Source organism: Helicoverpa zea, chromosome 4, assembly GCF_022581195.2.
Source record: "Helicoverpa zea isolate HzStark_Cry1AcR chromosome 4, ilHelZeax1.1, whole genome shotgun sequence".
Lineage (NCBI taxonomy): Eukaryota > Metazoa > Arthropoda > Insecta > Lepidoptera > Noctuidae > Helicoverpa > Helicoverpa zea.
In genome coordinates this window covers 4,882,074-4,895,343 of record NC_061455.1, presented here as the reverse complement: position 1 = coordinate 4,895,343, position 13,270 = coordinate 4,882,074, and the positions used below count along the sequence as shown (strand labels likewise).

The 13,270-nt window shown below is 36.6% G+C and overlaps 1 protein-coding gene across 1 annotated transcript; it reads right to left on the bottom strand.

Moving 5' to 3' along the window:
• Nucleotides 1-4,110: 4,110 nt before the first annotated feature.
• On the bottom strand, nt 4,111-5,980 carry LOC124629945. The gene is made up of 4 exons (XM_047163626.1): nt 5,851-5,980; nt 5,263-5,436; nt 4,718-4,867; nt 4,111-4,310 (listed from the first exon to the last, which is right to left on the bottom strand). Exons 1-4 carry the CDS (start codon nt 5,920-5,922, stop codon nt 4,140-4,142), a joined length of 567 nt encoding a protein of 188 aa, XP_047019582.1. The 5' UTR covers nt 5,923-5,980; the 3' UTR covers nt 4,111-4,139.
• Nucleotides 5,981-13,270: the final 7,290 nt, after the last annotated feature.

Sequence of the window (13,270 nt, the reverse complement as noted above, 5' to 3'; positions counted from 1 at the left end):
TAAATCTAATTACTTATCCGATGTCTTTTCCACGTTTCATCAAAGGCAAGGGCTATGGAAGCGAACCAATAACATTATACATTATAAAAAACCCTGAGTTTTCCAAGTCCTCGTAAAAGTTAATTGTCTGTCTCTTTGTAAATAGATGCATACATACAAATGTCTCGTATGAGAAGATAACATTAAAAGTAATTAGGTGTGTCGACAAACGACTTTAAACTCTAAGCACATGGCAGTAAGATTCTGAATTGGTTGTAGACGGAATAGATTTGGGGTGCAATATTATCTTCACATCCAAATAAATGAGAAAAAACTGGGGTCCGGCGGACGAACTTTTTAATTCGTAATTACAGGACAGCGGCCAAGCTTTAAGCACCATTAACTTTTTTCCTAAATGTCTGTGTCGTATGGGGTTCCGCACATAAATGAAATTGGACATTTTATTGTCCAAATTCAAATTAGTTTCGACTATGTATTGGGGAAACTCGCTTTGAAGTACATAAAAGAAGCACAAAGAAGTTTTATCAATTGTTCGAGAGCAGAATACTTATTCATTTTGTTAGCAAACAACATTTAATGTACCAAATTCTGTGAAAGACTCTGTTTTCTTAAATATTTATCGATATTGAAATCTTGGTACATTATTGGCAATTTCAATATTTGACAAACAATCTTCGTCTTTTAAGCGCGTTTATTATAAAACTTTAGGTAATAAACTCGATGTTTTCCACGAAATCCGTAAATACTACGGAGTTTAGAATTTTCATCTATGAAAGTATAAATAGAAATACGTATGAGAATGATGTAGTCTTATTTACCACTCATTATATTTTTCAAAATGTACGTAAATTCCTTTGTTTTCCTCTTTTAGTAACTCTAAAGGAATCATTTGTTGTTCCAAGTTAGTACCTATGTTTTATACCTATTAATACCTATTGATACCAGTACCAGTCACATCTAAAGAATACCTGTGTAACTTGTAAGGTCTAATTCAAACAAAACAAGACAAACCAATCCAGAATCGAAATCATTACGACGAACCGCCAAACTTTTGCAATATCAAACAAAAGTCCTCCCGAAATGTGTCAAAAAGGGCGAAAAAAGCGCAAATTTAATACCACACAAATCCGTCTCATAATGCGGTGTTTATCTCAATTCGGGTCTCAGGAACTGCGTCGTTAGCAGATCTCAACTTGACAATTTTATTGCAGACTGCGAAGTATTATTGAAAGTGTATAAGGGTTCTTGTCACCCCTTCACGCTAGTTATCGCGTTTTTTTGATGTGCACGCCTTTATGTGTCCACTTCACGCGTTCCTTTTGCTGTTTACATGATGTCATATTGGATGTGGTGGAATTGGGTGATTGTTGCACTTTTTTGTGGGTGCTAGAATAAGGAGGGTCCATTTTTTGCCAAGTGGGTGCTAGGAAGATCGATATCTTGACGTAAAGTTTAATCGAAGATATATTGTTCATTCAGCTGTTGAAAATCGCAGTTAAGGAAGGACCGTATTTATTTTTAAATCGAGAAATCAATGACACATGTTTCAGCACACATAAAACTCACTACTCAAATAAAGGTTACTTTCCAACTATAATGCTTACATACCACTAGAAAGAAATTGCGGTTCGATTTTCGTGAAATCAACGACACGACAGTCCTCACTCGACACGTGTCCTCGAGAGTTGTACCCCGAGGTACCTCCAACTGTCCTCAAGTGGACGCTTTGATTTTCCTCACTCCTCTATTTCAAGGGCCTTTTTGGACACGCTTTTTCAATTTAGTAAATAGTTCACCAACACGACTCTTTGAGGACACATTAAGACGAGTGCCTGACAAGATATTTTGTACAGAATTAAAGTATTATAAAAAGAATCTAATCTGAACAGCCGAGTAATTACGTGGAGTACAGAAATAAATCTCATTTTGATTAAAATGAATTTAATAGAAATAGAAAATTTATATTTATGTGTTCGTACAATATTTTTTTTTTTTGGGTAGATACCAAAATTGGATTGTAATTACATTAAAAATAAGATTGCAAAACTGTTGTGCTTAAAAAGTGTATGGTGGATGATATTACGCACATAAATAAAACGGATAGGTATTTGACATACCAACATTTTTGACCCTAACCTACATATTTATACGGCATACAAATATTTTGTAACATACGGAATTCGCCTCCCCAAACCGTACCGCAGAAGTCCAACCACTGAATAATAGACCCTTGAATCATATACCTATGTAGTTTCGTTTCTCGGATTAACAGATTGGACAATGGACAGTTATTTCTACGTAAGCTGTGTCCTTTTGATCGACACCACTTTAAAATACGTGAATACGTGAAAATCATCTTCATTAGGGAAAGTTCTGAATCCATCCGCAATTGTCAAGTGCAACTATAAAGTTATGGGTGTGAAATTACAAATTTCACGCCTTTCAACACTAGAACTTTTTTGATACTTTTACTTACATTAAGTACCTACATACATAACGATGTTCAAACACGAAAGTACTAGGTTGTCAGAACTTTTAAACTCGTTGTCAACTATTAACTACTTTAAGTCGTGTTTGCTAAATGATTCAAACTTAAAACGCTCCATAAAATAATTTAGTTTCGAATGAAATTCTTGAAATTACTCGAACAAAGAAAATATTGCAAACACTTTATTAAAACAAGCTCGTTGTAGACAAAATTAAAGTCAACTTCAATTACAAGGCTAATCACGACTTTATTTGAAAAAAATAGTTAATATGTATGAAAATTTATATAAAAAATGTAATAAGAAATATCATAAGTTTGACTCATAATTAAATTCTTAATACCGTCTGTACATAAATCTGTATGACGTATAAATGTGTTATTTGAATAATATTACAATTTGGAATCGCTGAAACGTCGACTGAGGCGGGGCCCACATTTGCATATGGAAAGGATGGGGCTACGAAGTCAGCCACAACACGAACTACCGCGGTGCAACAATATTTTGACATTCTTTTTTATGTAGCATTTTAAGCAGTGTCTAATTCTTAAAACTGATGGTGAAATCCTAATTAACATTTGAACTTATTATATCATTATTTTAAACTAATAATTTCCAATGTAGTATCTAACTTATGTTGTATCTACTACTTATTGAACACTTTCACTTACCCTTCAATACCGCTGTTCCTATGGCCCACAGCCAAACAGCAAGTGACCCACGAAGCTCTTCATAATGCAGTTTTCACGTATGTTTTTCTAAGTTTATGAACGTTAGAGGGAAAATTTACAGCGAATACTCGAGCTAAATCTTTTAGTTTTGAATAATGTTAGTTTTTTGTAAGATTAGCATTATGGGTAAGCTGGTTTCAGACTGATAACGCTATCTCGCACTGAGTTGGACTTTAAAATGTTTGAGAGTCGCTTTTTTATTCATAACACGATAAATGGCTAAAATATGAGGGGGTGCTTTTATTGTCACGTTTTAAGATGGCTGGTTGTTAACTCGCTGATTCTGTTTTCGATACTTTAAGTACCTATTAGTGAAAAACGATAATATTTCAGTATTCTTTCTTACAAGAATTTTAGATGTAATTTTAGGAAGATAGTCGTCACAAAATATTTAATTTTTAACATAATCATTACTGTATTCTAAAATATTTTTGCCGGTGTTTATACCAGCTTGTTTTACACAAAAATTCCATAGGAGTTTATAAAATTAATGAGGGTTGAACAGTTTTTAGGCTGACCAAAGGACGATAGGCATTCGCGGCGCGACGGGCACAGGAAAAAGTTAATAACGCTTGAAGTTGGCTACCCCCGGTAATTATAAATTTATTCGTCTGCACTCTCCCTTGCTTTATTTATTTTTCTAATTATTGGGTACAACACAATCGCTGAATGCTGTCTGGATACTTTTAATTTGTATTCCTTTTACGATGGCGATTAAAGTACTTATTTTAACGGGAGTTTATGTGAAAATCGGTGATTTTGATAATTTGGTGGCAATTACAAGGTTTGAAATATAACTGAAAATTATATAAAGATAAGTACTTTAAGTTTGTATATATAGTATAGTATAACCTGCATAATAAAGCAGCCTTAAAAAAACTGAAAATACATTGTTAATTGTTATTTCTTTATTGTTTTCAATTCATTCATCATCTTCGCATTCTACTATACATAGTTCGAGGACATGGCAGGAAAGCGTATCCGCAACATCCATAAAAGATATTTGGATGCGGTATTCTCCACAAAAGTCGTGACACATGAAATCTTTGAACGGTTCCAAAGATATAGTCAATTTGTCAACTTCGAATGTTTTCTGAAAAATAATAATATTAGAGAATCAGGCTTGAAATTGTGTTTCGTAAAGGTGCAAAATTCGTAGGTACTTTTAATAATTCTCCTGCTGAATTGTACAGTTACACGTATAACATACTTATTGGTAACTTGAGTAAGTATTGTTATTAAATATACGTTGCACCTTTTTCACTCATAAAATAGCGACTCTGTGCGGTTCCGTTTCCGAGCAAACTACTTTCTGCACCTTTATAAAAAGTAGCCCCCTTTCTCAGACTCTATTTGAATGTACGAAAATTCATTTAAATCGGCTCAGCACTTTTAACTTGAATGCCACACAGAGAGACAACACTTTCGCATGTATAATATAGAAACTAACTGAAATGTAGAGGGCAAAACAATACAGAAAATAAAAATTTTAATACATACCACCGGAACTGGACATTCAGTGACATTCAATTTCTCAATAACAGGCCACCACGGTGAATCAGTGTTTTGCAAACTGTCGCATAAATTGAACATGCACTCGTACATAAACTCATCTTTTATGTCCGCCATTTTAAATACTTCTATTTTGACCTTCGAAAAAGGAAAAAAAATCTATTGATAAGACATATTTTACGCACCATTAAAGATCAAGGAAAGACTAATAGCGTTATTTTCAGGACAAAAACAGCATTATGACACTTTCCTAAAAGAATCTGTTTCGAAAATTAAAATAACATCGCTCTCGCTATCGCTGTGTTTGTTTTGCCAAATACTTCTAGAATGTATGTAAAGATTTTATGCTTTTATGTGCAGGTTTTATTAAGCTTATTAATCAAAAGTTTTATTTATTTTACACAGCTTTAATCCATGTACAAGGAAGCTGCTATGAACTGTAAGGAGTCCTGTAAACTGTATTTCACCTTCGTTATGGAGCCCGTAATGGCATCTATACCCAATCAGTCCTTATTTTTGCACTGTTTACTCACCTCGTGTTCCGGTAAAATTTCCTGCAATGTTACAAGGGATCCACTGAGTTTCGCTGCATCATCTCCTTCTTCACCTTGAAGGGAGCCAAGTAATAGGCCATCACAGTTTAAGTAGTCATTGTCGAAGCCATCACAACTTAGCATGCTATCCGTGATCCTGGGCGCATAATATACCTACCGTGACAGAAAAAGTTTGTTAAAGGACGATGGAAACAAATGTATTGTAAAAAAAAGAATTTAAGAAAACTGTTTCTGTAAGATTAAAATATGTATGAAATATGTTTGAAACTTCTAAAATCAGACCCAAAGATTTGATTAGAATTTAAATAAGATAGTTATCTTACTGAATCTTAATCACTCTTCCTGAATCTGAGGTATCTTTAGATCACTTCTCGTCTTATTTATTTATGGCAATAAAACCTTTTGAATGTACCAAATTCCATACAGGCTAACAAATTTTGTGTTATATCAAACAACTGGGGCGGTCCTAATATTTTGTGTCAATTACCTTTTTCACTTCTTTACTCTTGCAAAGAAGTAGTCTTACAAAGAATTTATGAACAATATCAACTAAGTTTCCATACTCACATCAGCATTCACCAAAAACAAGTAACCGAACAGGAATATTAGATTTTTCATTACCACGGTACCATAACTCATTTTCGATTGAAAACGCGACACAGCAAAAACGAATAGTCTTTATTACGTTTCGTTTAAGTTTTTATAGAAAGGCGATAGGAATCGCTATTGTAGCGCAACATGTTGATGGCAATGATAGTCGCTATCTGTTGTACCAGGATTGCATGTGGTGTAAACAGGTATGTCGCATGTTATTAACTTGTTAGCCACTGTCAAGGACGAGTGGCTTTTTTATATAATGTCTTTTATGTGTGTATGTTACGTAGAGCGTGTGGAATTTCGTTCTGTTTTTTAAAGTAATGTTCATAGCTTCTGTATCCTTTCAAGAACCCCCTAAACACCCTGTTGGTGTAGCGGCTGCTGCTGCGTCCCTGATGCTATCAAAGGCTTGTTAGCTCATTAGTGAAGCTCACTCGCTACGAAAAAGAATCTCCATCTATAGTTTAGTAGTATTGTAGTTCATAGCTTCTTAAACGAAAAAGGCCAGGCTCTTCAGCCCAACAATCTATTTAGGGAAACTTAAACGCCCATTAGCAATACAAAGGCAGCCCAAGTTTAAAATTAAGTCATAATTAATACACAATAATAACAATGGTAATTTGTAAAACGGTTTGTTAATAACCTTGACTTGACATGTTTTACTCAGAGGATAAAATGACTCAAATAACTGTTGGAATTAAATAATCTGAAGGAATTGGAGCAGGGACAAGGTTATTTATTATAAACACATTGTTATTTTCCGTAAATGAGTCCTATCGTAAGTCCTTGTCCATTACAGGAACAAATGATGCTGTATTTATTAATCAGCAATATTTAAATGAAGATGTGTCAACGCAATATTACTAGAGTTGAGACTAATTGCAAATGAGACCTTGAAGTCATAAGTACAATTTTATTAAAGACAGCACTTAAACCTATTTCTAGTAAAGTGAGTAAATCTTTTAATTGGTACCTTGACTGTCATTTAAGTGGAATTATTCATCTTTAACACAATATTACAAACACCATTAAGGACCGCAGTATTGAACAAGTAATTCTCAAAAGCGATAATCTAAATAAACTCACAATTCAACATTTACTTCTACAAGAAATAAATAAAACAGAGCTATTTTCTAAAGTATCTAAAACCAACAAACTTACCGTCATAAAAAGACTGAACAAAAATAAGGGATCTAGAAAAGGAATGTACGAGAAACGTTCACTACAGACATTTAGGTACTTTTTCTCTTATTTATATTTGCTCGCATCGCTCACGGAATGTAGCTACTTCTACTTAACATTATCTCAATGAAGACATTATTTGATTCCTTTGTCCTGTCCGCTTTGTTTTGGAGTTAGGTTTTGTATCTGACTATCTGACCGTTCAAGTGCTCCTTTTTTGTTGCGATGCCCATTTCAATATTTATATGTAGTTTTTTATGGTAACCTGACTAGTTCCTAGGTACTTCGTATTGCGTGCGAAAATTTCGCTTTAAATGCTCACAACACTGTAACTTTTGTGCGCGCACACTGCAAGTAGTGGACTCGCGCCGATAGGTACATACACAGTTTTCGGCGAAATCTTGCGTTTGTAATAGACCTCGAGTGCCTTCAGATTTTTTTTAGTTTTTTGCAAAGCGCAAAAATTATGCACAAAACGTGCATAATGAAGTAGACTGACCATCTATTAATGTATTTTTGAACTTAATTATAGTGTAAATTTAATCTATGTGTCTCAACAAGTCCTATTATTCACGAATGGCTAGGAAGACCTAAGAGATAAATAGGTATCATCAAGTTAATATAAATTATTAAATAAAAAAAAACTGATACCGATTCGATGTTTCCATACTGTATCTCTAAACAATATTATTGTGATATATCTATACAGATAGACAGGAAAACACATTTATATTTCATGAGATGAACAAAATGGGGCTGGCTACACATTGTATATCATTTCCAATATAGTAGTTTTATGTAAATGGCGCCTACTTTTAAACTGTCGTAATTTTTATATTCCGATTGGAGTTCCCCCTCCGTGTGTTTGTTATCTAACCGAGAAATGAATGAATGTATTCACAGTTTTGATTTACTACTTATTTTTCATACAACTTTGTGTTTTTTATCATTGTAAGTTGCGTGTGTTTTTGTTCGGTGTGTTTTATCGATGTATCTGTAAGTTTTCCTGTATATCAGTGAGTCAGATATACCTATACTTTAGAGGTAGTTTCTACATTGATGTTTCTGTTCAGTAGGTAACCAATATGTTTGGTATGCAAATGACACTTATCAAAGAACATACCTACGATTGGTCGAGTCAGGATCGTGAAACAAATCCCTAGAGATGCGAGTGAACCCGCGAGAAATTGCTTGTGGGTCCATAAACAGTTTTCTTTAACACACATGTAGCAGGAAGAAATAGTTCATACTCGCTTCAAATGTTCCCAGCGGGACAGAGGGCTTGATAACTCGAGTGGAAACCTCGCGTGAATATCTTCGACATATTATATTCATACTGCATGCTGGCCATGCATAAAAATATATACCAGCCTTTTTATAACAGGGGAAAACAGCGAATGTGCTAGAGGTTTATAACCGATTTCAAAAAGGAGGAGGTTCTCAATTCGTTGGGATCTTTTTTTTAAGTATTGATGGTAGAAAATTATGGCTTAGGTATTTCTCGGTAGTTTTTCATTTATTCCCTATACTTCAAAGGTGTATATTTAGTAGAAAGTGTCTCCTTAAGAAAGACACATAATTCCTGCAGTGAATCATTGCTCTGTGCTGTTTTAAAGGATCGGAGAAACTTCGAGAATTGCATTGAGTTTATATTTTTATTTATAAGTTCGTCTCTTCTCAGAACTTCAATATCGAGTAATTGTTATTAGTCTAACCTTCAATAAGCAAAATATTAATTGAAATTAAATTATTTGCGATGATTCAGTATAATTGACATAACAAATAATAATTGTCTGGTATGCGGTTTAGTGGTTTTGCAAATTCATTTGATGTGTGCCTGTTAAAATTAATTGAATGCTGGTTAAGACAAACATTATTGATGAAAATCTTTATACTCATCTGTGTCATATTGCTATTGACTAAATTATCATGATCATGTGAATTATGACGAACGTGTAATGTTTATTTGCTTTAGCAAATGCATAGGTGTGTATGATGTCAATAGAACGCTTTTCCTATACCTACCTAGATTTTTTAAATCTTAACAAGCAAGGTCGATGTCATCAAACTCAAACTTGAAAAATTTTAGGTAGCTATTCTTATTAGGCCGACCAATCAGCACTTTTCGAATTTAAACAAAAGACTGCCACCAAAACGCCCGATGAAATTTATGTAATTACTGATAGTGAGATATTTTATATCTAAGTATATCTCAGACACCAATGACTGTGTTTCGGATGGCACGTTAAACTGTAGGTCCCGGCTGTCATTGAACATCCTTGGCCGTCGTTACGGGTAGTCGGAAGCCAGTAAGTCTTTTTTTTTTTTTTTTTTTTTTTAACGACGTCAAAAATCATCAAATGACCCCTCCCGCTGTGGGTTAGCAGCGGTGAGGGAGTGTCAGACTCTTACTGACTAAAAACCGTCGTGTTCCGTCATAGGCCTTTTGTGTATCAGGGCCGCGGTATCTCTTTCGAACAACCCGCAGCTCCGGCAGGCCTTGGCCCTGCTGGGCCCCGCTGGGGTTGCTGACATCTCTTTGAGGAGCGCGTGGAACAACGCGCGCCGTCGACACGGGTCTGTCGTCTAAGTAGACAGAGGGGCGATGAGCCACCCGAACTCACCGCCCACAGACCCACGCCTACGGTGGCCGGGAGTCATCTCGCGACACCCGGCGCCCATGGTGTCTACCTGGTCCAGCGCGGCGGCCGGGATGAGAGGTGCGAACTCTCTGGCGTTCCGCCTCCTCCTTCTCGAGCATGACCGCTTCGCAGAAGGAGGCGACGGCATACCATTCCCTCTCGCCCCGGACCATGGCCTGAACCAGGGCCGGACGCGAGAGGTCGCCGCCGCCCAAAGCCTCGACGAGGACCCGGCGGTGCCCCTCCCATGCGGGGCACACCTGGACTGTGTGGTCCACCGTGTCCTCGGGGCTGTCCGCACAATGGTGACACCCGGGCGCCTCCTCACGACCGATTCGGTGCAGGTACCTCCCGAAACAACCGTGTCCGGTGAGGACCTGCGTCATGCGGTACGTGAGGGCGCCGTGACTCCTCCCGAGCCACTCCTCAAAGAGGGGACTTACCGCCACGATGGTGGCGTGCCCTGCACTGGGTTGCGACAGTCGCTCCCTCCAGCCACCATGAGATCGCGCCGGAGCTCCGCCCGCTGCGCGACAACTTGCCGCGGCAGCGGAGTTTCCCCCCGGCGCTGAGCCTCCTCGCGCCAGTCGTACAGGCGCAAGAAGACCCTCGCCTCCAGATCCCACGGTGGCAGTCCAGCAAGTAGGCCAGCTGCTTCGCGGGAGATCGTGCGGTACCCCCGGATTAGCCTAATGGCTATCACCCTTTGGGGCACGTTCAGGTAGTGTACAACCCGCGGCCGTACCGAACGTGCCCATACCGGGGCCCCGTAAAGGGCCATGGACCGCATGACCCAAGCCAGTAAGTCTGACACCAGTCTAACCAAGGGCTAGGGTAACTAAGTTGAGGGGGTCAGCGACTGTCCTAGTCGCTCCTTGTAAAGCACTGGTACTCAGCTACATCCAGTTAGACTGGAAGCCGACCCCAATATAGTCGGAAAAAAGGCTAGTGAGATCTATGTTTTTGCTTCTAAGATTATCGTGACGTCACACGATTGATATGCAAATAAGTTCTAAGTATTGTTAGTAAACAAATGGCATTGAAAACGCCATCAAATGGTTACAATAAAAAGTGTAGAACAATGACGTATGTGTGAAGCGGAATAAAGGTTGGAGCACACTGAATACGAATGCAGTGAGAAGTAGTGTGACATCGTGTTGAAAATGACACTTCATATTGAGTGAGCAGGACTTTTTAGTTTAGTTGACTCTTTCAGCGAGAAGAGTGCTAAGTATGTTAGTTGGTATATTTTAAATAAGTATTTGCATATAAGCAATGATGTTACTTTAAAAATCACACTAGTTGCATGGTTCTTCACTATAACTTATGTTTTATTTTTTTATTTTTAGACTTAAGTTGCTGAGCTTTGCATTCATTGTGCACCAACCTTTAACTTGTAACTGAAGTTCAATGAATTACGTCGTTCACTTATTGCTCTACGCAATAAAACTATTGTAAAGGCTTCTTAATGGTTGGTCTTTCCGTGTTATAATGCTATAACTTATTATGAGTCATTGTTAAGTAAAATACGTTTCAAGGCAAGACGAGCAAATGCTGCTCAAATATTCTAATGTATTTCTAATTGCAAATCTTCTTTTCGTCTATTAAGTATATTGGGCTATATTATATGTGTAGTTGTGTACATTCTCTATGTTACCTTTGAGCTGTAGGTCCCTGATAACGCCCACCTTCACAGACTTATTGAAATCGGATAGTACTTGAAAAGCGCAAACGCTTTTTTATCGTAACTCAAACATTAAAAACTTGTTAGGTATCAAAAATCACGCTAGGTATGGTTTTATGCTCAAAAGGATCACGTCGTAAAACACTCGGGAATTCGTACATGAAACGCACGTGATCGGACCATTTTATATTAAATTTTCTGCTGTGGGTGTGTGGCAAGCGACACTGCCACTTCTAGCTTTGTGATATTAAAGTACGAATAAATCGCTTTTTATGGTTAATATGATGATACCATACTTTATAATTATGTTATAGCCTCTTCAATTCGGATTGCGCAGTTCTATTTTTAAGTATATAATCTTGCAGTAGTTTTTTATTTTATTTTCTAAATGACCTCTCGAATTGTGCTTCTAATCGCAGGAGATAATTTGGTAATAAAGTCATCGATCTATCAAAGTCGATTTAATGTGACCCACGTCGAGATATGAATCAAAATTGTACAATAATGAAGGTATTTTGTTAAAGTTATAGGAAAAAATTAACACTAGATATCAAACTACATAAAACTAATAAATGTTAAAACAAAGTTCAACAAAAAAATCGATTTTAAAGTCAACAAAAATTTGCATACTACCCCTTTGGGTACCAGGAGCGCATAACTTTGAAAAGGGTAAATGATTTAATTATGCGAGCCAAAGTGTTAGCGCGCCACTTAATTTATACCTATATGCAAATGATACGTTACGACTAATTGAATATCTTTGTTCCAAAATGTTTGGGGACTTCTCGATGACTTTTGGACCCTTCCTCTTTTCGCTAAAACATTCAAATGTAATCTTACTTAGTTATTTGACATTAGTAACTATTTGTAAATGCGGATATGTGTAGTCATGCCATCTCCAGAAAATAAGAATTGTTACTTCGCAACGTGACGTCACGCCAAACCACAAAATAACGTGATGTGGATATTTACAAGTTAATTCTTAAGGTTAACTGCTGTTTAGATATTTATGTCGCTACTGGTTAGACGTTTTACCTACTCGAAGTCATTCCGGATTGAATAAGTTACCCATAACAGTTCTTCGAATGAGAAAGCCTGTGTCCTGCAGTGAGTAAAAAATGCTAATGATTATTCAGAACTTGGATATCCTCACGTTTTATTCCTTTAAATAACCTGACTCGGAGAATAAGGAAAAATCTAACCTAAACAAACTTATATGTGTAATTAAGATTGGTGTGTGATTTCAGCTTCATTTTCCCTAATGTCCAACCAAATGACTACATTATTACACACGATTAGTTGAACTTGCATGATTAACGATATCCATTCTAAATAAGACTAAATGTATTTTTACAATGACATGATCGATTGAGGTTCAAGAGTTCAAACCCAAATTCAATGAACTATCGCGGTGAACCCAGAGTAGGGTCGCCTTAATTGCAAGACTGACAGAAACATTACAAATGCATCACAAATTACTAGCATTATTGTTTCAAAAATATAAACAATTTTCTACCTTCATCAACACAATGACTTTTGTTTATTTTTTTGTTCGTTTCTCGGTAACGGAGGAGTTTTAATTGATGTTAGAACAGTGACGGGCTTACTGTTCAAATGGAGAGCTTAATTGTATTTTATTTTATTTCATTAAATAAAAGGCAAGTTGGTATTTTGTTTTGTTACTTTATAATACATACAATACTACGTGCTGTCAAAATAAAATTAAGAACAATCTTATATTTATGTAGCCTGAGCTTGTACAAGTCATCATCCTCCGAGGCTTTTTCCCAACTATGTTGGGATCGGCTTCCAGTCTAACCGGATATAGCTGAGTACCAGCGCTTGTGTAAGTACCAGGAAGAAACAAAAAAAACTCAAGTCG

Bases quoted from the DNA above. Each gene is read 5' to 3' on its own strand.
- LOC124629945 (XM_047163626.1), bottom strand. From the start codon at position 5,922: ATGAGTTATGGTACCGTGGTAATGAAAAATCTAATATTCCTGTTCGGT. The intron at 5,437-5,850 runs GTGAGTATGGAA...CTGTCACGGTAG, and splicing joins TGTTTTTGGTGAATGCTGAT to GTATATTATGCGCCCAGGAT. The intron at 4,868-5,262 runs GTGAGTAAACAG...CCTTTTTCGAAG, and splicing joins AAATTTTACCGGAACACGAG to GTCAAAATAGAAGTATTTAA.